Source organism: Malus sylvestris, chromosome 2 (assembly GCF_916048215.2).
Source record: "Malus sylvestris chromosome 2, drMalSylv7.2, whole genome shotgun sequence".
Classification (NCBI taxonomy): Eukaryota; Viridiplantae; Streptophyta; class Magnoliopsida; order Rosales; family Rosaceae; genus Malus; species Malus sylvestris.
In genome coordinates, this window is record NC_062261.1 from 33570696 (window position 1) to 33597459 (window position 26764).

Here is a 26764-nt window from a genome sequence, read left to right on the forward strand (position 1 = left end):
TGGGTTGGGACTAACTCCCTAGGGATTCCCTTCCACAGAGACAATAAGGATAGGCAGTAAAACCGCCAAACTGGAAAACTGATCCGAATTGTAAGATCGCAGGCGACATCGCACATAGACAATGGCTCTGGCCAGTAGGTGGCCTAGAAATAATTAGGATAAGAGAGGGTAGGTGAAACCAGTGGGGTTAAGAGATTTATTTAAGAGGCCGTCCACGAAGGCAAAATATGGCCTTCTAAAATTCAGAAACTCGACCCATAATTTGGTTGGTTTATTCTTGTTTTGGACACTCTGCCACTCAATGAAAGTGAAAAAGTTTATGCCAAAATTGAGATTATCAAGCCACTTACCGTAGTTTAGTAGAAGGCTTCGGTTCGACTACCACTTACTGCAGTGTGTTTAGCTCTACCCCGGTCCTATTTGTTAGAATAGAATCGTTGATTATGGATTTTTCTCTGTAATTATACTTTCTTATATATCAGGTAATTGATCATTGTAACTGTTAATGATGCTGCACAATAAAAACAGGAACAATATTACCATAGAATGAAGAACATAAAAATGAAAATCTGTCTTTGGTTGAGTCGCGGACAATGTCGCTTTCTTTAAGACGTTTCGCGGCTCTGTCTAATGTGTGCAAGCAGTTCAAACAACACCACGCTGTCCCCAGGATAAAACAGCCTAGAATCCTCCTGTCTAGACTCTCCCTTGCACTGAGGAAAGTCCGAAAACTATCACCCTCAAACTGCTCAGAATGCTAAGTGTTTAACTAACTTTTTTTCAGCTTTCTAAATCTTATCTTTCGACTAAAGAGAGGTCCTTATATTTATACAGAAAACCCAAAGTTAACGTTGAAGAGGTTGAGGAAAATATGGCCTAAGAATCATGCCAAAAAATCTGGAAGTGATCACCTAGTTGAGGAAGACTAGGTCTTTACTTTTATCTTCAAAACAAAATCTGTTTAATAGAAAAGAAGTGGTCATCCATAAGAATAGGAGAGCTAGTTTCTGAATAAACTATAACTAGTTTTTTTAAATAAACACAAGGTTCCATTAGTAACTATGGTTGTAAAGTTTCATCAAGGATAGATTGACGAAAAACTTGCAAAATAAATTTACATCGTTAGGCTAATTGACGAACACCTAAGCAAAGGGGGAGAGTGTCTGTCAAAGGATCTCCGATGCCTAAGTCAGGAAAATAATTCTAGAGAAACTGAACTAAGAGGATTCTAGGTAGTAAGTAACAACTACCAATCTCCTTGATTGACTTGTCTATTTATAGGAGAGACCTCTCATATGCAGTTTGACAATAGGGTAGTAGACTTTTGCTAGGATGGTGCATACCTTACTATACGGACCGTTTGATCATATTTCTACTGGTAGGCTCGGTATTTGGCAGATGGACTAGCCAGACCGAGGGACAGCTAAGGGAGATTCTGAAGAGTAAGGACATATACCCGAAAGGGCACAGTTGTAGGAGTATGGATATATACCTGGTCCGAAGGCCCAAGACCTATAGGGTAGGCGATGCTTAACCACTGAAGTATCATGTATGATCTATTCAAGATGTCAAGGACAAATTAGTCATAGTGAATTGATAATCCACATGTCATTCACCTATTAGGCATGATTAATTGAAGTCTACACAAATGCCCGCACATATAGCTACTTGTGTTTAATTAGGAAACAAAAGGAGATGCAATTCCTTTTGATTAGTACTTTTCTTCGCAAGGTAGGGATCCAAGTCTTGGTGGGAAAATGATTCCTTTTTGCTCCTCACAAGGCTTCAATATAAATAGGGGATAACCCCTGTAGATATGCTCTCAAAATCCTTAGGACTTTTCTTATCTCTGGCTGGTAATTTGAATTGGCCTTTACGACAGTTTGATATGCATTATGCTTTCCTTCATAGAGATCTTTCTTCCAAATTATTCCAAAGAACAGCAAGATCCTTCACTCCAAGGTACTTAGCTTCATGCCTTCATGAAGATGGTGACGAAGGAAAATCATTATTTTCACGCAATCATGATTGATTGCCTTTTCTTGGTTGTGTTTTCAAGGTTCTTGACATTCACCTTCAAGAAAGGTACTTGTCCATCAGTTTTCTACCATTCATATTCCAAGTAATGTTGAGAAAATCCAGTTTGGTCCCAAATGGGGAAAGGCCGTGAAAAAGAGAAAGGCAATGATGGAGGAGATTGAGGCATTATGAAAAATCAGGATTGGAACTTGGTTCCATTACATAGAGGTAAAAGGTAGTTGGTTGTACATGCATGTATACTATGAAATACAAGGTAGATGTTACGGTGAAGAGATACAAGGCAAGATTAGTTGCAAAGGTCTACACTCAAACTTATGGAATTAACTAAGTAAAGACATTTGCTCATGCGGCAAATATCAATGAGGCTCATGTTTTCTTATCTTTTGCTGCTATTGGCCTTTACAGCAGTTTGATATGAATTATGCTTTTGTTCATAGAAATCTGAAAGAAGATGTTTATATGAATGTACCTTCAAGATATGTTGCGTCTAATAATCCAAAGATGTGTAAATTGAAGAAAATCGTGTACGGGTTAAAGCAGTCACCTAGAGCTTGGTTTGGAAAATTTTATGCGGCTATGAAGAAATATGGTTTCAAGCATAGCAATTCGGATCATTTATTTTCCTTAAGCATCATTAGGGTAAGGTAACTGCTCTCATAATTTATGTTGAGGATATGATTGTAACTAAAGATCATGATCAACAAAAGATTCCAAGACCAAAAAAAGTATCTAGCTGTCGAATTTGAGATCAAGGATATTGGTAATTGAAATACTTTTTGATAATCAAAGTTGCTTGTTCTGAATAAGACACATTTCTTTCATAATGAAAGTGTGTTTTAGACTTGTTCGCTGAAATAGCCCTGTAAACCGCCATATACACTTAGATCATCACCTTGGAGAATGTCCATATTAGGTTACATCAAACAAAGATCATTATCAAAGGTTAATTGGAAGAATCTGTCACGCACACCAGAGCTGATATCGCATATGCAGTATGTGTTGTAAGCCAGTTTTTGGACATTATGTTTTAGTTGAAAGAATTTATCTAGTGAAGATCATATGAAGCAGTTTTTCATATTTGTGGATATATGAGGTCTGCGCCATGAAAGAGATTATGTTTTATAAGAATGACCATTTGAGAATAGATGGATATACTGATGCAGATTTAAGAAGAGACAGATATATCTGAGGTCTGTGCTATGAACTTGTTTTCCGATAATAAGGCTACAATTCACATATCTTACAATTTAGTTTAACGTGATCGCACAAACCTGTTGAAGTGGATAGGCATTTATCAAGAAGAAGTGGAAGGGACATATTAGTCAACTTCTATATACGAAGATTGAAGATCAACTAATAGATATCTTGACTAAGGCTGCATCAAGTAAGGTATTCCAATACTAACTTAACAAGTTGGGTATGAGCGATATCTATGCAACAACTTGAGATGAAATGTTTTCATGAGCCCAATTTAAAATAGGAGTAATTATATTCTTTATATTTATTTCCTTGTAGAATTTTATTTATTTTTGTAAATAGGTTAAGAGTTATTGTTTCTTTGTCCTACAAGGATTGTATTTTTATAAAATATTCGCCTCCACATGGAGATATAAAACAAAAAATATTCTCATAAACCCTAGGCTCCTATTTTAACACTTACAAGCTCCATGCCCAGATTATTAAGGATGATGATGATGATGAATTACTTAAAGAAATGAAGAAAGTTGGAGTTTCACTATAAAACCAATTGGCAATATAGAGTAGCCCAATTACTTATAAGCACATGCAGTGTCTCTCCTTTTCTCGATGTGGGATTTATACTCTCAACGCACCCCCTCACATGTGGCAAATTTTCAAGCCTAACCTACTCTGATACCATGAAGAAAGTTGGAGTTTCACTATAAAATCAATTAGCAATATGAAGAGAGGCTCAATTACTTATAAGCACATGCAAAAATTTTCCTTTCCCTGTGGGATTCTTACTCTCAACATGATCCTACCCTCTATCAAAGCATAGTTGGAGCGCAAATAGGACTTTACTAGGCCTAATATTTCATATATTGTGAACACATTCTAAATATATTGGCTCGTTCAGAAGTGCTTTAAATGAATAAAAGCACTTTTAGAGAAAATATTTTTAGGTCCTAGAATCACTTCAATTGTTTTTTCAAGATTAACTTGTATTTTTACTAAGGACTCGTTTCAAAAAACATTTTCACCAAAAGCGCTTCCAGCCATTTTAAAAGCACTTCCAAACGACTGCAACAATTAAGTACTATAAGGAACCTTGAAGACTTGAGTTACGTATAACTCAGAATTATTGTAAGCTAGAGGTCTAATGTTTGACGCATAGTAAGTACGATACCTAATTATTACAATTGACCTAAATGTGGCTTAGCTCAAACTTCCTTCCCTCCACCACCCACCCTACCTTATCCTCACTTAACGTGAATTATCAAACATGAATGCTCTTAATCACTTGAGTTACAAATCTTTTCCACTAGCTACAATAATTGATGCGCACTAATGAAGAACAAACAAAGAAACAAAAGGAACAAAATCCGCATATGGAGTATACTACAGAATATATTCTTCTTAGTCAACTGATTTGATTCTGATTAGTACGAAAATTACTTTATGTTACAAAGTATGAAGGGGAAAAAAAATTGTATGTCTTTTCTCTCATGAACAAACAAAGAACATTACGACTTAAAGACACGACACAATATTTCAGGGCCAAAACGTAGGGTCTATCCACATAAAGCAAGATGCGATATACACGGTCTACAATCCCAACATTGCCTCCATTGAGGACCAATTTGGAGGTGTATATACTTTTCCTCGAACCCTTTCAACGACATTAACACTTCGTGCCTTGCATGTGGACCATTGTTTTTTTCTTTCCCAGCAATATTGTCCTCAGACTTCACTTGATCGAATTAGACCCTGACGAAGAACACACTGAGCTCAGGGCCATTGTTCCCATCCGGATTCATCATATAATATGTCTCCGAATCCCTAGACCCAACAACACGTTCGAACTGTGCTCTCATGTACATTAGGTCACCATCTGGCAACTCAGTTTCATTTGGTAGCACCCCAGCTCCCATGGACACTGCATGCAACACTTGCATCACACTCAAGTCATCCTCCGTCGGCTCCCTTCTAACTCCGTACCCTGATTTCTTCCCATTGCAATATAACACCCATATCGGCTCATCAACGACCTTCGTCTTCTGGCCCGGTTTCTTTTCGCACTCTAGGGCTATTCTAACAAGCCCCATTCCCATATCTTGGAGGAGCTTTCCTGTGGGTATCCCAAGCTCAAGGACAAGCATGGGAAGACATCTAGGGCTTTCCTGGATAACGAGGTTAACCCTAGCTTTACGGCACCCAAATAGGGTTCCAGTCATCCGTGTCCCTCCGTGGAGGTGTCCATCTCCAATACGGTTTCCGTGGAGTGAAACAGGAATCTTGCATGAAGGAGATATGATTGGAAATGACCGGAAAACAGCACGAAAGCGCCGGAATAGTTTTGTAGGTTTTGATGGACCTTTTTTCGTGGATGGTTGGAGGGAGATAGGCGGAGGTGTATTCATAGTTGGTGTAGTTGGTTTGGGGTTTTCAGACCGTGGCGACGACGCTGGTAGCAGTGGCGGTGGCGGCTGTGTTTCCGCTGCTGCCATAAGAAAAACTGGTGGTAGGTGGAGCTGGAGACGGCAATGCTTGAGAGATGACTTTGGTGAGAGCTTGGTTGTGGAAATGAGCTAGGGTGTATAAGAAGAGGAGTTTTAAGTTTGTGATTTTGTGGTGTGCACGTTGCGAGTATTGTTGAATAGTTTAACAGGGAATTAAGGATATGGATTGTTTTATTCGTTGTTTATGGATGGTTAGGCTTTTAGTTTGGTGGTTTAGCTAAAGATAGATAACTATTGTTTTATGTTTTTAAAGGAAAACAAGCTAGTGATCAAGCTATGACAATTTGCGTACATCTCGAAGGCTGGAAAGACTCACAGGTGGAAACCTTTAGCACTAGGCATTGTGTATATAAAAGATAGCAATAAGCAAAGTCTAAGTAACCATATCCATAACAGAATCGATCGAATAGGTTGAGAGTGGTGTTCGATCATTCATGTCAATTATCATTTTTCTCAATATTTGTACTCAAGGTATTTACAAGTCGTTTACGAAATGATGAACTTATCATTAAAGCTTTCACATAAAAATTGGGTGGAGAAATGGACATAAGGTGGGAAATAAAGTGACACATTTTGACAATAGAAGGAAATCAAACGATAACTGAAATCCACGAGAAACCATAAAAGACCTCTCAAAGTTTAAGATTGAAAAAAGAAAGATACCAACCCTAGCACCGCACAAACGATGGTTTCATAGTCTACCTTCACCCTAATCTTGCTAGGAATCACAATTGAAAGCAAATTACGAAACATCCTGAAAACTTTAAATCCGAATTTAACATAGGAAACGAAGAATTTTGGTCTAAATCAGATTGAGTTGCACTCGTGACGCGATACGGCGAGTCATAGAGCCAAATCAGAGTTTGGAGTCCAAATCTACATTGTAAGGACTTTGTTACTGAATTTGCGTTTGCCGGGTTGGTTTTGGATGCATACTGCCACCTTGTTCTACATCACAGAAGCACTCTTTAATTTTCTACAGAAGTACTTATTTACTGATCAACTTGATAAGTAAGTATTCTTAATTAAAAGAAGAACATTGATCATCATTCCTTTCAAATTTGAAAGGCCCTATTATATGAAGGTACTGTTCAAAACGAATTTTATACAAATTGTAACACCAATACAACGTTTTTTTTCCTATATGATTAACGTAAAATTTCTGCTTTTAATTCTTCTTTCATTTTAAATTGTCACGCAATATTTGAAGGGTAAGCTAATCAGCCGTCCGGTACTGCTGTTGACTTTTGTTCTTGTCAGTTGACTATGAAGATATATTTTACTTTAGGTTTCTTTTCTCGTCTAGCTTACTTTTTTCATAATGTTAAAAAAAAAAAATGGATAACTGGTAACAAACCACGGTTATCCACTATTTCAACCTCAGTTGACTATAAAGATATATTTTACTTTAGGTTTCTTTTCTCGTTTAGCTAACCTTTTTCATAATCCACCATTTCAACCTCAGTTGACTATGAAGATATATTTTACTTTAGGTTTCTTTTCTCGTTTAGCTAACCTTTTTCATAATGTTTAAAAAAAATGGATAACTGGTGACAAACCAAGGTTATCCACCATTTCAACCTCACCTGACCACAAGTCTGACTTCCATACCAACAGTAGGTTTCGAACTCAAGATCTCCCGCTTTTAATTTAAAGGAAGCCTCGCAATCCGTCATTTATCATTGAGCTACCAGCTTGTGATTACCTTTTTAATAATGTCTGGTTCAATGAATATATTGTCTTACTCAATTCCAGATGTTGAATATACTGTTTAATGTATTTCAAAAGATATCCGCAAGATGATAATGTCAGGTAGCTCGAGAACGGCAGTTTTTTGAGTTGTCGCACAACAAGTCTAAGGTTTTTTTTTTTTTTTTTTTTGGGGACAAATGTGACTTCATTAACAACCCAACAACTATACAAAATAGGAGGCTGAATTACAAGTCCAGCAAAAAATAAAAATAAGGCCTCCAAGCTAAACAAAGCCCAAACAGAGAATTGGGCCCAAACAGGAAAACAAAAAAAGGACAACAAGCCAAAGCAGCCTGCACCACAACCGCCATCGATCGGAATCCACCATCGTGCACCTCCATCCCCGGCAAATATCAGAGATATAGCCAACCGATGTCCCATAAGTGGTGGAAAAGAGAGCTTCAACCTGCCTCCATTAAGCACCAAATAGATCTGAGCCACATATTAAAGGAAACCAGAGGGAAGGAGATCCCACCAGTAACAATGCCAATAAGGGCATACACATGGAAGGTGGTTGTGTTTCCACCGAAGCTGGAGCTATACGCACCTTCCGAGAGGTCGGGACAAGTCGCGTGAAGAAAAATGGCCTGCAGAGCCCAAATTGAGTAAGACAGAGGAAGGACAAAAGCAAGGTTTGTTGGATAGGATGGTGAAGGAAGAGAAATAAGGATGTGAATGGGAAATTGAGTTTGGAAGAAGAGGGGATCAGAGCTAGGAGTGCAGGTAAATTGGGCCGAAACAACGGGGACAAAACACAGGCCAACGAGCATGCAGAAAATAAAAGAAGGAAAAGAGAAGCGGGAGACAGCCACCGACCCTGGACACAGCCAGGGCCGACTACGGAAGAGGGAGGAAGCAATTAAAAATAAACTCTCACAAGGGGAGAAAGAACTCTCACGAAAGGAAAGAAGGAACTCTCACGAAGAGGAAAGTTGAAAATCAAGTCTGGTACACTTTGAGATATGAGAAAATGCGTGGCTCATTATTGGATTAGTTTGGAAGTGCTTTTAAAATGGCTAAGACTGTTTTAAGGGAAAATATTTTTGGAATTAATTCTTAGTAAAAACGCAAGTGAATTCTGAAAGAAAAAAAAAACACTTAAGTGCTTCTAAATGATTGAAAGTGTTTTATGTGAAAATGTTTTTTTAACTAATTCTTAGTAAAAACACAAATGCATCCTAGGAAAACACTTCAAGTGCTTTTGAAACCCAAAATCATGTTCTCTAAAAACACTTTCAATCATTCTAAAAGCACTTCTAAATAAATCTATAAAAAGCATCAAAGCTTTTTGAGATATGACAAAATAATATACAGCTTATATGTGGATGGTCAACTAAACTCAACATCTATTAATATGTAGTCAAGTTAGAGTAATATCGGTGATTTTTATGGTGGATCATGCTGAGTCTAAAATCAATTGTTGTTTTGATTGAATCGAGTCTACTTCTCATTGTCATTACTAGTATGAAGTAATGCACTATGAGAAGACATTACTATGAGAAGATAGGGCATGGGAGGAACTTGAGCAAATGTAAATGTGTGGAGTAAGGAAACTTGGTAAATTATGGATGAAGAAAAATGAGGATCAGGGTGAAGAAAATGTCTTATAAATTTACTTTAGAATAATTGGAGGGCATGTCGAGGAGCATAAACTATAAACTATAAAGTCAAAGTTGACAAATTGAATCATTTGATAGGTCTTCTGCCTCCTCTTCATCTGCAATTGTTTATGTTCTTAATCGTTTACTTCCCCATAGCCAAGTCCTAAACTAGTTTAAACTACACTGCGCCCCCCAAATCAAAGAATTAAGGTAAGAACATGGCATTGGGCTAGAGATCCAAGCTCACAGTTCAATGTCAATCTTTGTGCCAACATTATAACATCACATCGATTTCCAATAAAAATTGGGATGGGTTTCTCTACCGATTTCTATTGAGAATCGGGGCCATCGCAGGCGGTGCGAACATAGGGCGGGGGAGGATAGGGAGAGGAGGTCGAGTCGGTCACTACACAAGTAGGGATGGGCAAATATTCATTTGTTATGGGTAACCGGTTACCCACCCATTTAAATTAAATTGTTACGGTTATGGGTAACCGTTTAGATAAATAAACAGTTATAGATACAACCGTTTACCCACGAAATTTAAATGGACGGTTATGGGTATTAACCGCAGTTATAAACGGGTAACCGTTTACCCATTTATTTTATATATGTAAAACTAACACAAACTATGTTCTCGATCTAATAATAATTAGCATCCAATAAATTAGCAAGAAATTCATCAGTCATTCTCTCAATAACATTGCTACACGAATGATGATTCTCATCATCAAGAAATTCATCAAATTAATTTAAATTCCTTGCGGGTAACCGTGAAATTGACAGAAATGTTTTTTAAACAATTTTTGTAACCCAATAATATTTGGCAAATATTATACTTACCTTCATTTGTAACAGTTAAAAATATCGTCTGTAAACTATTATGTCAATTATTGGAATGGTATAAGGACTTAAAAAATTAAAATACGAAAATGTATGATGAATGTAACTATAACGGTGTTTAATTGTCAAAAAACAAAAAATTATGACAAATTTTTTTTTTTAATTTTCAAGTTGTTAAAAAAGATGTAGCCGGTGAAAAAAGGGTAATGGTAAAAAAAAAGATAAACGGGTTAAAAATGATTACGGTTAAATGAGTATGCGGTTATGGATATGGTTAACCGTTTATAAACAGTTATGGGTATGAGTATAACCGTTTAGACAATTACCCAACAGGTAAACGATTATACGGGTATGAACATAAACGGTTATTGTTAAATAACCGCGATTACCCGCCCGCCATAACCGTTGCCCATCCCTATACGCAAGTTACAACACACCCACAAAATAAAAGCTTGCATAACCGTTTGAAATTAAAGAAACTGAAACATGATGTCGAAAGCGAAATAGAGATTTATAGTGATACGAATCCCAGACACTAGAGACCACAAATGTAACTTGCCATATAATTAATCCAAACAAGTTACAGCACACACTTGAGGATGCATGTAAAGTCTTCTGAATATAACACACCATAGCGTATAACTAGAACGAGCCTTCAGTAGGAAAGCGTAAATTCGTGTCTATGACGAGGTACTGAATTAAATTCGCTCATTCACATGTCAATCAAAACTGAGCAGAACAGAGATATATCAAATCTTTGAACATTGCACACTAACTAGACGGGATTTGTATATACAAGAGAAGTAACAAACGTTCTCAAAGCAATTCGAGCAAAGTTCTTTGACCACAAACCTTTGCCATATATGCCGTCGAATAGCCTTTTAGAACCCAGTTGTAGACTCGAACTCCCTCATTGGAGCTTTTTGCTTCCCACCAGCATTACATGACGAGAAACTGATGTGCATGTCATCATCTGTCGCCACATCCATGTTTATTTCACCTAGTGTTGGAACTTCAGCATCTTGTGGTACAAGTGAGTGGATATGTGAATGAGAGATTTGTGGCCGGTAAGCATCGTCAGCTTGTTGCCCAGTCGCTCCAGTGACTTCTTGTTTGGAGTCTAACGATGCGCCTCCAGAAAGGTCCTGTGCATTAAAGTCCATCTCATTAAACATGAGGTTTGCGATGGCTCTGTCAATGGCGTTCGTCTCTGATTCCGTCCCTTTATTGCTCCCTGACCTGAATATGAAATTTATTTTTTGGTCAATAAGAGCTTGAGAGACAATAACCATGATAAGGACACAGCAAAAACACTAAAAACTAAACTACATTAACAAACTGAACTACAAGCTAATGTATAGAACACTCATCACACTAGGATTCAATGCCCCACCAGCGCCCAACGCCCAGTTTGGTATGTACATTGCAACTACAAGCCAATGTAGGAACACCTTAAGAGTACTTCAAAGCAGTACTAGGGCAAATATGAAAATTTCATATTTGGAGAATGAAGTAGTTTTTCACTACTGAGTAACATAAAAATGGTATCCTCCCCTGCCAAAAGAAGCATCTCTGGCAATTATTGCAATCAAGAGATTTCAGGGCTGTCAAATTTAACTCTCGGGCAGAGATAGAACTTTAACATTGTCAGAAATGAACACCCGAAAGGGAATCATATAAATAGTTTACCACAATCACCCTATCACCAACATGAAACCTGTGGCATTTAATTTGACCATCACAATTCAGCACGGCCAGTTTTCTAACATGAAATGGACAAAATAATATTCTAACGAGACAGAAGTAATGTATCAAGTATTACAAAATATACCTTACTGTTTCATCCTGGGCTGTCCATGATGAGGGTTTTTCATTTTCCATTGCTTCATCTCCATCTTGGCTCTGTGTAGTGTGATTTCCGTTTGAGTTGTTTGCAAGACGATACAAGGAATCTCGAAAGCAAATTCGGGTCTTCTCATTCAACTGATCATCCAAATAACAGGGTAAGGTTCCATAACAAAAAATGAATGTGATGGATGTGCTTTACAACATGTGCATTATTCTTCCTTTGAAGTCTAAGTTTACCTGTTTCATCACCATTTCCAGTTCATGTAATACAGACTCTTCAACTGATGACTCCTCACCAACAAGTCCATTCCTGTTGCTTTGCTCGGGTGGGGCAAAAACTCTTGCTGTCTGTACCATAAACAAAACTACATTAATAAGGTACTACTGGTCAAGAAAACTAGTACCGCAGAAATATACAAATTAGTACGTAAAACTCAAGATGCTAAAACAAATCAACTGCAATAACAGATGCGAGAAACGTTCAGAAGGAGTTCTGTTTCAAAAATTAAATTAAATTTTATAGAGTTGTTGAAACCAAGGAAAATAAGAAGGTACAAAATCCCAAAAAACAGGATAGTATTCAATAAAAACAGATAACACATAACAGCACCTGGAACATTGCCATAAAATTGTGTCAAAACACCTAAAGCATGAACAATGATCTTTTATAGATTGTAGTGTTACTTGTCTTACAGAGTAACTACAAGGCCACAACACAGATCAGATTGAGGCCATCAAAATTTTCAAGTTATCATATCATAGTTCATTCAAGTTATCATATCGTAGTTTAATGAAATTTTTCCCCGAAGATGAAGTTCTTAATAAAATTATTAAACAAAGTCTGCATCCACGTACGTAGCCAGAAAAATCCGACTTTTAATAAAATCGGGACTTTTATGTTTCTAAGACTACATACAGACCATCTTACACTCTGGAAACTGCAAAGAATTATGCATTTCCTGTTAACGAAAAAAAAAACAGATTTTCAGTTGCAACTAAGTTATACGCAATACATAACTAATAACCACTTAAACACTTCAACATACAGATGCATGCAGATTGTTAGTAAGCATTTTTTTTAAGACTGCTGTCCCCAGGATCCGAACAGGGCAAGCTAATGGTTCAAAAAATATATTACCTTTATTGGAAGAAAATTTTTGTTCTCCGAGTTGCACTGATTAAACTGTGAAGTAGTGGCAACCCGTTTATCAGAACCCACAGTTGGTGAAAATGCATGAGTCTGAAGATACATTGAATTTCCTGCACTGCGCACACCACTCGAGATACTTGGTGCTTCCAAACTCGTGCTTGTCGAGATACTATCAGTGGGTAACATGCCATTGGAATCAGAACAAAAAGAGAATGATTTGTGTGCGTTTTCTGCCCCAGGAAGATCGTCAAGTAAGGAACTCCTGCATGAAGGGGAAATCAGATGTTAAGAAACAAGGATATTGAATGGCTGTAGTGCATCAGCAATGATAAAATTTTAGGGTCTAAAATAGGTCTAAAAGAAAATTAAGACCTTCCAAGAATGGTGTTAGAAAAACAGTTTGAATTTTATGCCTCTAAATTATTCAGTATCATGCAGCCGAATAGCCGATGCCATCTTTCGTACTGGCACAAACCCCCAAGATAAAATAGTGCAGAATATGACATGAAAACACAATGGAGCAATTCAATTTCCATTGGATTTCCTATGATGCCATACTTGATTATGACAAATGAAGGCAGTTAAGAAACTACATCAAGAATCTTAATCCCAGAGGTTACGCTTGTACAGGAAAATGTCATCCATCTGTTCGAGTCCGGCTAGGTCTTCAGGTTGATTATTAGCCCGATTGTATGAAAGAGTGGTCTGCTGAAGAGAGGCCTCGGACAATCCTTCACATGCACTTGAACTGCTCGACGGATCTTTTTCATTAGCAGAAGTTTCCATCTCGACTTCACCAAACAAACTGTTACCACTAAAGTTGGACTCTTTGTTGAATTGTGGATACGTTGAAAAGCATTTATTAGTCGACTGAAAATATTCAGATGGACTTATTCCCCATCTTGACCAACTGTCCGGTGATGGAAGCCTATCCAATTGTCCATCATTTGGAACAACAAGATCATCAACGCCGTAATACCAATCCATGAGACTTATCCTGAAATAATCACAACAGGTAATTCTGATTTTCAGATTTTGATAACTTATTTGTATCAGGACAAGTCAACAAATAAGGGGAAGAAATCCTATATCCCCTTCATGTCGGTTCTCCACTCTAATTATGCACTTCAAGTCTTATACAGTTAGATTACAAAGCAACAAAATTTCATCTATTCTTTAAACGCCCTACATCCTCAATTTTCTTGTAAGCAAACAGAGATCTAGACGTCTTGTTTGGTGCTTAGGATAGGATTGGATTGGATTGGATAATCATAAAATTGAAGGTTCTTCTACATGAACAGCATGACCAAATTAGCAAGAGCTCAAATCAAGTTTCCAGATCTGCTTTAGTACAAAACAGGTAAACCAGAAGCATGACAAAAACACACAATTTTTTTTTTTAATTTCACATCCAAGTAATTAATTATTAAACCATTTAACTTCACAATTTCTTTGATTTCCAGTACTGACTGCATCCAATATATCTCTAAAATTGCTTAAAATTCAGAATTTCATTTCTTTCCTACACTTGCACAGCATCTGAACCATCCAGAACTCATCAAACCAAGTAAAAGTGAAAATTGAAGCCACTTTATCAACTATCATCAAACAATATCATAACAGCAGTGAATAGCAAGGTCAATCCAATACATCAAACATAAAAATCACAAAAAAAAAAAAAAAAAAACCCAAGATTTAACACAAGTGACATAAATCAAAGTGAAGAGAAAACATACCTTTTGATTGACGATTTGGGAAATTGAACGGGACCCAGTTTGTGATTCAGAGATTCAAGCTAGGCCAGATGAAGAAATCGATTTCGAAAATTGAAAATTCAGATGGGTTTATTTGGGATTTGGAGTGTTAGAGCTGCAAAAAACAAACAAGGCGGCCGTGGTTTTTCTGGTGGCCAGGCTTTTCTGTATTTTATTTTAGTCTAAAGAAAACAACTTGCAGATGGAGAATAAGAGAGAGAGAGAGAGAAGCTGGTGGCTGTGATTTCTTGTGGCTGAGGGCTCCATCTAAAACTGCATTCTCAGTGGCCCACGTGTCCGAATCTGGTCCCACCGAGAGCAGGTCCGATTTATTACTTGGTGGATGATTGCGCTTGGGATGCCGTGAAATGCGACTTGCGTCCGATATTTTAATTCCGGAAATACCCCCATTTTGTTTAGCAGTACCGACGTCTCGAAGAAGAAAGAGGCGGTGGGGTACATGGCCCGAATGGTCATTAAACATTGGGAGCTGTAAAGGCTTTCACGTTCGATGGACCCGCATAGATTTACACGCACACACGTGGCTGGAAATGCTTGGGCCTCCGACACGTGGCCTTATATGGGAGGAGTGAATGACACGTGGCGTTTTCTGAGGGAATCGAGGACTGCAAACAAAACAAAAAGTTGTGGCTTGGTCTATTTGGGGAAATAGGGATAAGATACAGTCGGATGAAGATTACCAGAAGATGAGGGGCCACGATTCCTGGTACACAAGAAAAGGAGAGATTTTTTAGGTGACTCATAATAGGGAGTGGTACGGTTTATATTATTATATAAATAGAGGTCGGTATTTTGAACAGAGTGAAATTTTCTTCAAAAACAATGAGTCTAAATTGGATTTTGAGCAGGTATTTTAGTAAGGTTTTCCGCACTAGACTGCAAATTTAAGTGATATTAGTGGAAAAGGATATTCGCCGGATCGTTTTCCTAGGGGTTTCATAATTGTGTTTGTTTATCGTACATCATGCGATCAGAAATTATTTAAAATTTAAAATTCAAATATAAATAGTACCTAACGAAAATTGACACGATTGCAAGATCCCTAGGAAAAAAAAGCCGGCGAGGATCCTTTTCCAATATCAATGACATAGGTCAAAATTTTGCAGTAGGCTATGAATTTGAATGCTATGAGTGTGATTTATTTTTCTAATTTAATATATTAAATTCGTGATTGTCGTAGCTATGTAATAAAATATAAGAGAGAGAAAAGACGTAAACATCTAAACATAGAAACTAATTTAATATATTAAAATCATGATTGTCGTATCTATGTAACAAAATATAAGAGAGAGAAAAGATGTAAACATCGTAAACACAGAAAAAAAAAGAACAAGTAGAGATATCTCATATTTAATACGTAGAACTTAACCCTATCAAATTGAAACCACTTTAACAGTAGTATAATACGAATCAAACTCATTCCTTCTAATTCTTAAATATAGTCAAACTCATTCTTTCTAATTCTTAAATATAGTCATCATACTTACCTAAACTACTATGGAAAGCCTAAGGCTTCCAAGTGAGCCAAAAAATTGAGCGCCATATCAATAATATAGGAATCAAACTTCTACAATGGACTGGAAAATTTATATTTTATGAAAGTGATTTTGATTTTTTAGTTCAATATATTAAACTCATGAATGTGATTTCTATACGAGAAAAGAGGTAGGAAAAAAAAGAAGATATAGTAGATTGATCCCATAGTTAATATATATGAAACTCACTCATATCAAGCTCACACCAATATGACACTAGTGTAATCAATCAAACTCACGGTAACATGTGTTTATCCATAAAACCACTTAAGTAATTTTATCGAGAAGCATATGAGGAGGTGTGCTAATTTTTCAATTCTATTTTATGGAGAACCACCTCTCATATGGTTTTCCTTGTTAGTGATTATGTCCCAAACGAGATATACATTGTTGAGTTATTCCGTAACAACTTACTCTTACAGTGCAAGGATTTAATTTAAAGGATTTCAACTTTACTTGAGAGGTATTATTAACAACTCATCTTCGCTACTCCAGGTATCTTTACTGACCCATTATCAGAAGCAGAGTGTTACCAAATCCTTTAAATATATATAAACTCAGAAACAGAGTCTCCCTCCCCACTGGCTTCCTTAATCTCTCCCTTCCTACAATCAAATTAGAATTACAAAATGCATGAAAATTCACATTCCAATGTCTTATTCAATCACCAATTTCAAATGAACCACCTTAATAAACTAATAACTTCATATTATATTATGAGTACACATCAAACCCACCCAACTTACCAAACCCAAAATGCAGATTTAGACAGATCCCACCAAACTCATATCATCATAATCATTTTATACAAAATTCAAAAATCACGTCCACTATCACGACAAAAAACAACCAAATAGAGTGAGACTACAAGAGGACAAGGATATGCCATGATGAATTTCCAAATATCGACAACAATGAAGGGCAAAAAACTCCATATAATCTCCACTAACCTATATCATCTTGGTCCACGCTAGTAGTATCATCATCATCTTGATCACGATAAGACTTCCCCCAAAACAAGAGAAGCCTGGGGATTCTAATACCAATATCATAATAATTCCATGGTTTAGAACTTCTGAGAAAAAGGCTCATGATTCAACATTCTGTGCTATAACTTAAAACTCACTTAGATGCCTGACAATAAATAATGATCAAGATTTTGCAATAACCACACAGATCTGTTCATAAATAATGATCAAGACTTTGATAATGCCACAACAAGTCAAGATACGCAAGAAAAATCATCTCTAGTTGCATCTTGTAATGAAATTTCTTGAATCATGTTCTAATTCTATTCTTTATGATTCCAAGTCAAAAAGGAATAAAGAGATGGCTACCTGTTATCCTCAAATTTAATTTCCAGGAAAAAGAATAAAACAAAAATCCTGAAGAGCAATGGATGCAGGAACCTGCTGAATAACTTATAGTTATCATGAGCTTCAGAAGATGGTAGACGAAAGTTGGTCATCTTCATCCTTCATATGCCTGAGTAGCCTTTGGATCACATGACGTATATTTTCAATTTGTGGATGCTTTTCATCACCAACAACAAACACATGAACCTGACTCTTCAGTTCAATCCAGCTACACCCAGGCTCCTTACTCACTCCTCTGAGTTTCATTAGGCTCCTTACCCGCTCAACATCTTCCCTCCTACCCAAGGAAGTATATATGCTTGACAACAACACATAAGCTGATGATTCTTGTGAGCCCAACTCCATTAACTTCTCGCCAGCATAGGCTCCCAATTCGTAATTACGATAGTTCCGAGAAGCACTTAATAGAATACGCCATAAACACATACCATGATCAATAGTTGCCGATTCTATAAACTCTTTGGCTTCATCTAACTTCCCAGCACGGCTTAATATGTCAACCATGCAAGCATAATGTTCCACCCTTGGGGCTATGCCAAATTCATTAGACATCATCTTAAAATATATCCACCCTCTCTCGACGGATCCCATATGGCTGCAAGCAGAAAGAACATTCACAAATGTAACATAATCCGGTTTTGCATCCTCCAACCGCATCTCCTCAAAGAGCTGTAGAGCCTCGATGCCCCTCCCATTTTGTGAAAGCCCTGATATCATTGCGTTCCAAGTTACTGCATCCCTCATTGGCATCCTCCTAAACACCAGATTGCCGTCTTCCAAATTCCCACACTTTGCATACATGGTTGAAAGAGCACTTCCAATTGGTACTTCAAGACTGAACCCATACTTGACAGTACGGGCATGGATTTGCTTCCCTTGTTCAAAAGCACTTAGACTTGAACATGCTTTGAGGACACTAGCCATAGTTAGTTCATTGGGCATCATTCCCTCCCTTTGCATTCTGCAATACAAACTCAAAGCAGCTTCATTCTCCCCATTTTGCACATACCCTCCAATCATTGAAGTCCAAAGAACAATATCAGGTTCTTTCAAATAATCAAACCCCTTACGGGCATCACTAACGCTACCACATTTGGCATACATATCAACCAAAGCTGTCATTATATATATTTGGAATTCGAAACCCATCTTTAATGAATAGCTATGAACTTGTCTTCCTTCTTCAAGAGCACCGATGTCACTACAAGCATTGATGACTCCAACAAAAGTGAACTCACTCGGGATAACCCCAGCAAAATGCATATGTGAAAACAAGTCCAGAGCCTTTTGGGAATCCCCACTTTGTGCAAAACCAGTTATCATTGCTGACCATGTGATAGAATTCTTATCACCAGACAACTTAAAAGTTCTAAGTGCATCATCTAAGCTCCCACATTTCGCATACATGGTTACAAGCGCATTCTCAACAGAAACGAAACCTATCAACCCGTCTTTCACTGAAAGACAATGAATTTGCTTACCGGTATCAACAAACTCAGGAAGCGCCAAGGCACTAAGAACACTCGTCAAAACAAATTCACTCTCTTCTTCATTCTCCACATCCCTACGCATCTTCCCGAAAAGCGCCAACGCATCACCAGCCATCCGCTGTATTGCATACCCAGAAATCATAGTCGCCCAAGAAACTGAATTCCTCTCGAGCATTCTATCAAACACCTTACGTGCATCCGACACAAGACCTGCTTTACAGTACATATTCAAAAGAGAACTCCCAACAAACACATCATAAAAGCTGGCAGCTTTGGTAGCAAGCGCGTGAACTTGCCGGCCGCAAGAAACGTCCAACACATTGGACGCCGCCGTGAAGACGCCGGAAAAAGTGTGGGCATTAGGAAACGTGTTCTCCGTCCTCATGCGCCGAAAAAGCTCGACGACGACGAGGGAGGAGGCTCGGAGACCCTGCTGGGAGTAGCCATTGATGAGGGAGTTCCAGGAGACGACGTCCTTGTCGGGAATAGCGTCAAACACAAGATGGGCTCCGGGCAAGTCGCCGCATTTGGCGTAGAGGTTGACGACGGCGTTGGCGATGTATACGCAAGATATGGGACCGGCTTTGATTAAATGAGCGTGGAGGGACTTGCCCTTTTGGAGGTCCTTTTGGCGGGCGTATTGGGTGACGGCGGCGAACAGGGGCCGGTACTGAGATGGAAGCTGCGAAATCAGACTCATCAACCGCCGACGGAGGCAGAGCGGCGGTCCTGTTTTTACTACGAGTCTTTTTCTCGTGAAATTTGAAAAAATGGCTTTCTCTAGAGCCAATTTTCCCATTTTGTCCTTCAATATTGCTTGAACTAGGACGTCGACAACAAGGGTATTATAGTCTTTACGAAATAAACTATAAAAAGGATTAAAGAGAAGGAGAGGAGAGGAATTTGCAGTCGGTGTATGAGCGAGCGTTAGGGCTTTTGAGAGGCTCGCAAAGTCCTGCAATTCCCGTCGGTGTTGAAAGGAGGACTGTTTCCCGGGTAAATTGCAATTGGGTCCGACTTCAATTTTTTTTCTCGTAGTGCTAATCTAATTTAGGGTTATAGACAGCTTCTAGATTTGTGTACAAATTCTTTGCAAGAATGAATAACTAGGGTTCATATTCTATGATTGATAGAATACTGGCTACAGCTCTCTGCACCCGAGTTCGTGTCTTCGTCCTCGAAATTTAGTTTAATCATATTGATTAGCTTTGAAGTAATTAACTTTGTTTAATCATGCTTTAGTTGCGCTTTGAGTAATTTTAGTGCATAGAAAATACTTAATATTCTGTTTCATTGTATAAGTTATTGATTGTGTAGCTCAAATTAGTGGGATTCCAATGTTTTGATTTTAATTTATAATGTAAGATGGTTGTTCTTTGGTTGCAGCTCGACTTAGGAGTAAAAATGTTCAAGAATACGTTTCAATCCGGATTTCTATCCATTCTATACAGCCTCGGGTATGATGTCTTTTTCTCTCGTATTTGGAATGTTTTCTTATCCTTGCAGTTGTAACATTGATGTTAAGCTGTGCATTGTTTTGAATATTCAGGAGTAAACCTTTGCAGATTTGGGATAAAGAAGGTTAGTGGTTTTAACTCTAAACATGTTGATTAAATTTTGAAATTCTTGTGAAATTCAACCTGTTACAAATATCAATGTGTGATGATGCATTATGACTCTTCAGTGTTGTTTACGTCTTTCGCATTTTTTTTCTCCTAAATTGTGAGCTGAGTTGACGAAGTAATCTTAATCACACTTTTGAAGTGGTAGTACAATGACAACATGGCTTGTATGCTTTTAATAGTTTGGTACCTGAAAGTGCTTAATCATGGTTCAATATTGTCTCCGTCATTGCTATCGATCTCTCTTATCGTCAAAGGAGTTTGTCTTTTCTGTTTGAATGTGTAGGCCAAGACCTTGTTTCCTGATTGAGTTAATATTGTGTTAATCCAGTTAAGTATGGAGATTTATTGTCTTTATGCTCGGGATGCTACATCCATGTTCCGCCATGTATTTCTGTTAACATTGGTGACTGCTGAGCACCTAATCTTCTGATAGGAGCATTAGCTACAAAAATCGACAGATGGATGGATCCCTTAACACTTTGATATACAATTAAATTTGAGAGTTTCTTAAGTGTGTTCCTGACAAAGGAAATAATGAGGCATGTGCATATTGGAATGTATGTAGATTTATGTTTGTATTGGACTTGTGGGGCATTTCTTATGCTATAGTGAAAACAACTATTTTTCTACTTCAGGCGTTATTGGTAGGTGTATGCCTTTGAGGTATCAACATGATGATGGAGTAACTTGTGCCTGGGTTGATATTATGTGTTTGTTTTGTTGAGCAGTTGTTGATGGGCATATAAAAAGACCACAGGATGAAGACATACAATCCAATGTTCTTGAAATAGTTGGGTCGAATATCCAGTCCACATACATTACCTGCCCGGCAGACCCATCAGCTACACTGAGTATAAAGCTTCCATTCCTGATTATGATTGTGAAGAATCTGAAGAAATATTTCACATTTGAGATTCAAATTCTGGATGACAAGAATGTCAGGCGACGTTTTCGAGCTTCCAATTTTCAAGTGTGTAAGTTTGCCCATGTTTATTGATGTTTATCAACTGCGTAATGGGTTGATCTTCTTGTTCTCTGTCTTCTACTTTTTTCCATTTGGTATTTCAGGGAATATTCTGGTACACCGTAATGCTTCTTATGTCTGTCTCAAAGATATCTATATTTCGCAAACAAGTCTAAAGCGTTTATGGTTGTCTTTTAAGATTCATTTGGCATAAAATTGGTCATATTTCATTCTGATTTCTTTGTTAATATTATCCACAATGTCTGGTGTGTTGCATTCGTGTCATGAATATGTTGGGGAAAATCATGTCCCGAGGTTCAGTCCAAGGTGGGAGAGTAATATGGCGAATAAATGTGGCATTGACAGGGTTGACTAACTGGGAGTATAAAATCTCATTGATATGCTTCCTTGGAGATTGCCCGCTATTTCGAGTTGAGCAATGGAGGATACAAACTCATTGGTCACCTAGTAGATTGTTGCTTAGTGATTCTTAGTATAGTGTGTGTGTGTGTGTGTGTGTGTTGTATTCTGTCTTTTGGGATTTATGACTGAAAATGGTATGTAAAGTTTTGGACTAGTAGGAGTTCTGGTGAACGTTTACATGCTATTAGTTTGACTGCTGAAGGATTTCTGATTTGAATTTATAACGCGGTGACTAATAATGCTCCGCACTGGAGTGATCGTGCTTCTGTAGAAATGTCGAAATGATAAAAGATACAAGAGGTTATGTATTTATTTTTGTTTTGTAGGCTGTAACTCGAGTGAAGCCGTATATCTGCACTATGCCGCTGAGGATGGATGATGGCTGGAATCAAATCCAGTTTAATCTGGCTGATTTTACCAGGAGAGCCTATGGAACAAACTATGTGGAGACACTGCGAGTTCAGGTTCATGCAAATTGCCGCCTGAGGAGGATATATTTCTCTGACCGTTTGTACTCCGAAGAGGAACTTCCTCCTGAGTTTAAGTTGTACCTCCCAATGCAGGTAATTTAGATTGATCCAGTCTTCTAATGCCTGTAATTATGGTTCTGTACCATGTCATTCGATGTCCACTCATTGCTTGTAATGTTTGTGCTTCACAGAAAGCATGATATGATGCAACAAAGGAGGGATCGAACCCATTGAAGCTGGATTTTGAGACTTCTTCAGATTGTAATTTTGTGGATGTGCTTGATTTGTTTATTTCCGGTCCCTTTTTCGAACTTATTTTGTTAAAGAACTTATCTGCTACACAATGTTGTAACTAAATTTTAGAAAACTCATGGTGCCTATAGTACTGTTGTTAGTGTTGATTTGAATATGGTATACTTGTTGTTCCGCTTCGTGTTTTATTCCCCCCTTATGTCTCAGTTCGCCGCTTGGATTTCAGTGTCGCTTTACACCTTGCACCCAAAAGTGATTTCTGCACAATTTTTCACCTTCTGCATGCTCCCTCTTAAATTTGGGCCTCGAGGTGATACAGCGAGAACAGTATAACAGAAGGGAGGGCCCTTCAAATTTTCGGAAATAATGATGATGAAAAGAACAATATGTTAATAACAGTTCATCTGCAATGTTCATCGATAGTTCTATTACCACATTACAATTGTCAACTGTTGTGTTCTTGAGAAGAACGAATGCTCTCGGTTTTGGACCATGAAATCAACCTTCTAACAGATATTACAGGATTTGTCTACACATTTACATAACTGATGAAAGAAATAGTACTGTAAAATTGCAAACCCTCCTCGTGCAATGACAGACGAAGAAATCCCTGCAAGCTGAAAGCTCTGGAATGACAGGTAAAGTTATGAACATGAAGAGTTTTATCAGATGCCGTATAATCATTGAGAAGAATGAAATGAAAGCAATACGTCCAGTTTATTGTCTTGCTCAAGCATATATAATGCACGCAGTTGGGAGCCTCTTTCAGATGAGCCAACTCCACTGCTAAAAGTAAATTTTACAGGCACCTGCCCCTTCTCCCATCCACAGTGCTCTTGACTGCATCAGTTTCCAGCATTTTAAGGGATCTGGGAGAAGCGCACAAGTATAAATTGGTGCAACAATTTAATCAACCATTTTGGACTTTGTAAGTTTATAGGCACCTGCCCCTTCTCTAATCCACCTTCGATCTTTACTTAATCTTGAAGCAATCAAACATATGACAAGAATGGCAGGGTAAAGGGAGACTTTGAAAGGACTATCCAAATGCTGAGAGAAGTAGACATATTGAATTATAGACGTAACACACTGAGCAATGCCACCGATTAATCCAGAAATTTCAACGACGGTACCAAGAGGCTTGTAACAGGGAGGCGGAGGATAATAAAACCACCATAGCTTTCCCCACCTCCTCAGTTCAACTCTTCCTTTTATACCTTTGTAAATGAACTCCAAGACGCAAATGAGTACCCCCACAATAGCCAGCAACATACCAAATAATGCATACCGGGGCTTACTTGGAGAGGAAGCCTGATCGCACGCAACGGACAAAATCTCTAGGCAGAGGCTAATGAATAAAAAGGGCCATTCTGCTGAAGCAGCCTACAAAAGAAATGAGTAATAAGTATAACCAATGTTAAAATCTAGCAAGAATATGTAAAGGAAATTATATATGGTTACTTTTCTTTTAAAGATATGACTAGTGATCAATTGTGTTCATTACCTTTTTCCCGTGTCTAAGCTCGTAAATTTCATTGTTGGGTGAAGATCCTGATCCGTAGTCGACACCAAAGAGAAAAGAGCTTGCAGGTCTCTCATCCCAAAGATCCGGCTACATTTGGTAAATACAGAGATGGAATTAGTATTGTGTGTGTGTGTGTGTGTGTGTGTGATCTCAGTGTTGCAATAGTGGCTAAAAATTAGACAAATGAAGGTATGATGTTTCTTATTTTTCAAGCAAGATGAATCTGCATTGAAGTTGCAGAAGGGAGCTGGTCAAAGGATATGTACTTCTTCAAGCGAGAGGTTTGGGGAGGGAATTTGGCTTGAAGTTGCAAATTTTTGTTGTGAAGGCATGTATGAGGGATTTGTTAATGACTTCTCCAATTAGTGATTTTAAAATCCGTCGTGCATGCATTCGAAATGTTCATTGGGTCTCGGAAGTCCCTCGCGCAGGCTTCAGAAGTAGAAAATGGTGAATTAAGTTTCACTAAAAGGAATAATAAGCGCAAGTTATCGGCTTGTAGCTCACTATAACGCACACACAAGAAGGTGGAGGAGGTGGCTACACTCTGCAGCAATGGTCTCTTTGACTCTTCGGAGGAAAAGTTGGTGTGGGGAGAGAAAATGAGGGAATGGAAGCGCGCGGGACAAGAAAATGAGGGAATGAAACTGATTGGAAAGCACATGGACCAAAACGATCAAATTCAAAATATAGGGACGAAAGTTACACTTACTTTGTGAGAACTACAAGAACTAAAAAGTGGTTTTGCTATCGGTTGACTTATCAAAGAAATTATAAATCAAACAGAAACAACTAACGTAATTAAACAGCGATGCGTAAGAAGCAAAAACAAATATGTGTGGTTATCATTTCCATCGCATATTACTCTAATCTCTGGACTGCAACACCAAACAATCAAAGCTCCCTAGCCCACAATATCAATATATATATAATATGTATAATATTTATATAATTAAAGACATATAAATATAGAGCTCTAACCATTTCGTCGTACAAGCCATCTTTCTGTTCTGCAAGATGTTCTAAGATTTGTAATAGCTCTTCAATCCTACAATTCACGCCTCGATTATTACCACAAAGTTTGAAAGAAGTAGAGAGGAAGTTCAACACCTTTGTCGTTAATCCATCAGTTGGTCGTTGTAAAACTTGTGCAGTACTAGTACTGTTGATCTCACCCAGTAGGTCCTCCACATCAAAGACGACGTCTCGAAGCTTTCCAAGCCAGTCTCTCACGGCAGGGTTTGTCACTTGCTGTTGTTTTACGTAGTTGAGGACTGCACAAAGAGTCGACAGCTTCCCCCTCAATCTGTCAAGTGAATCGTAGTCAAGATCCCCTTGGGAGAATAAGTCGCGCAACTCCCTTGAAGCCATCCGGTCACACAACACCTGGACGGATGCGGAGAGAAAATCTTGTCCCATAAAAGATCCAGCCATTTCTGTTTTCTTTGCAAAGGATTCAGGTGAACTCTAAATCCTTTCCTTTGATTCGACCAAAAAAAAAAAAAATCCGTTCTTTTGAGATTTGTATATAGTGTCAGTATAATTGACCGACTTGACGACTTGAAGACTTGTAGTCGTGCTTTTTGGTTTTAAATTTAATTCATTTGGTTTTATGGTCAACTAACTTGAAGTCGTGGGAGCGTTGGTTGGATGGGTGAGGATTTACATTTTGACGATGTTTTTGTTTAATAATATTATTATATCATTAGAATCAAAAGAAAAATTAAAGAAAATGATTTGAAAACTTTGAGTTTTAACGACAAAATAAAGGGTAAAGTAAATAGTACTAGTATTGATTTTTTAATGTAAAAATATGATTTTTCGTTAAAATACACAGTATCAAGAGATTTTCGTTGAAGTTCCCTAAATCAAAATGTTTTGAAACAATAAATACGTTTTATATAAGTTTTCCCCCATCGAATGGCACAAGTATAATTACTTTCTTTAATTCATTGGACGACGAGAACTAAATCATACCAAACCAAATCAATACGCGTAGTTTGGCCCCATAAATTGCTTTATTTAACCTAGTGGGAGACATCTGCAAATGATTTGTACTCAACTTTGAGAGGAGGCATAAATATAAATTTGAGGATGACCATCTGGGTACCTTTATTTTTGGTGAGCATCCAATGAAAATGTAAATTACTCTTGCATCTCAACTTATTTTTTATTTATTTATTATTATTAAAAAGATGAAAAGGATTCGAAACTATTACAAATAATTAAGGAGAAATGGAGTTTCAAACTAAAGATTTATGAGTAAAAACTCAACATCATATTCACCAAGATATTAGATGTGTATATTTTCTTCTTTCTCCAATGCGAGATTCATACTCGTGTGGCGAATTTCAAGCCTAACGCATGAACAACACAAATCGGATAACGTGGAGCAAT

At 37.7% G+C, this 26764-nt stretch overlaps 5 protein-coding genes across 6 annotated transcripts; 1 reads left to right on the forward strand and 4 right to left on the reverse strand.

The window, feature by feature from the left end:
* Positions 1-4657: 4657 nt before the first annotated feature.
* Positions 4658-5883, reverse strand: LOC126586653 (protein MIZU-KUSSEI 1-like). Its single transcript, XM_050251576.1, has one exon. It carries the CDS (start codon positions 5724-5726, stop codon positions 4980-4982), a length of 747 nt encoding a protein of 248 aa, XP_050107533.1. The 5' UTR covers positions 5727-5883; the 3' UTR covers positions 4658-4979.
* A 4591-nt stretch (positions 5884-10474) lies between these two features.
* On the reverse strand, positions 10475-14906 carry LOC126586630 (protein LNK3-like). Its single transcript, XM_050251542.1, has 6 exons — positions 14669-14906; positions 13561-13929; positions 12921-13194; positions 12020-12130; positions 11766-11917; positions 10475-11173 (listed from the first exon to the last, which is right to left on the reverse strand). Exons 2-6 carry the CDS (start codon positions 13917-13919, stop codon positions 10816-10818), a joined length of 1254 nt encoding a protein of 417 aa, XP_050107499.1. The 5' UTR covers positions 13920-13929; positions 14669-14906; the 3' UTR covers positions 10475-10815.
* Positions 14907-17399: 2493 nt separating this feature from the next.
* On the reverse strand, positions 17400-19872 carry LOC126586621 (pentatricopeptide repeat-containing protein At2g33680). The gene has a single exon (XM_050251531.1). It carries the CDS (start codon positions 19806-19808, stop codon positions 17682-17684), a length of 2127 nt encoding a protein of 708 aa, XP_050107488.1. The 5' UTR covers positions 19809-19872; the 3' UTR covers positions 17400-17681.
* Positions 19873-19981: 109 nt separating this feature from the next.
* On the forward strand, positions 19982-23030 carry LOC126586661 (uncharacterized). Of its 2 annotated transcripts, none has more exons than XM_050251586.1 (6): positions 19982-20104; positions 20495-20565; positions 20658-20689; positions 21462-21703; positions 22447-22683; positions 22782-23030. In XM_050251586.1, the coding sequence occupies exons 2-6, from the start codon at positions 20513-20515 to the stop codon at positions 22788-22790; spliced, it is 573 nt and encodes a 190-aa protein (XP_050107543.1). In that variant the 5' UTR covers positions 19982-20104; positions 20495-20512; the 3' UTR covers positions 22791-23030. The 2 variants fall into 2 exon arrangements, with proteins under 2 accessions (XP_050107543.1, XP_050107547.1); XM_050251590.1 differs by having other exon boundaries at positions 19998-20119.
* Positions 23031-23209: 179 nt separating this feature from the next.
* LOC126586638 (uncharacterized) lies at positions 23210-25937 on the reverse strand. Its single transcript, XM_050251552.1, has 3 exons — positions 25349-25937; positions 24347-24454; positions 23210-24225 (listed from the first exon to the last, which is right to left on the reverse strand). Exons 1-3 carry the CDS (start codon positions 25799-25801, stop codon positions 23749-23751), a joined length of 1038 nt encoding a protein of 345 aa, XP_050107509.1. The 5' UTR covers positions 25802-25937; the 3' UTR covers positions 23210-23748.
* Positions 25938-26764: the final 827 nt, after the last annotated feature.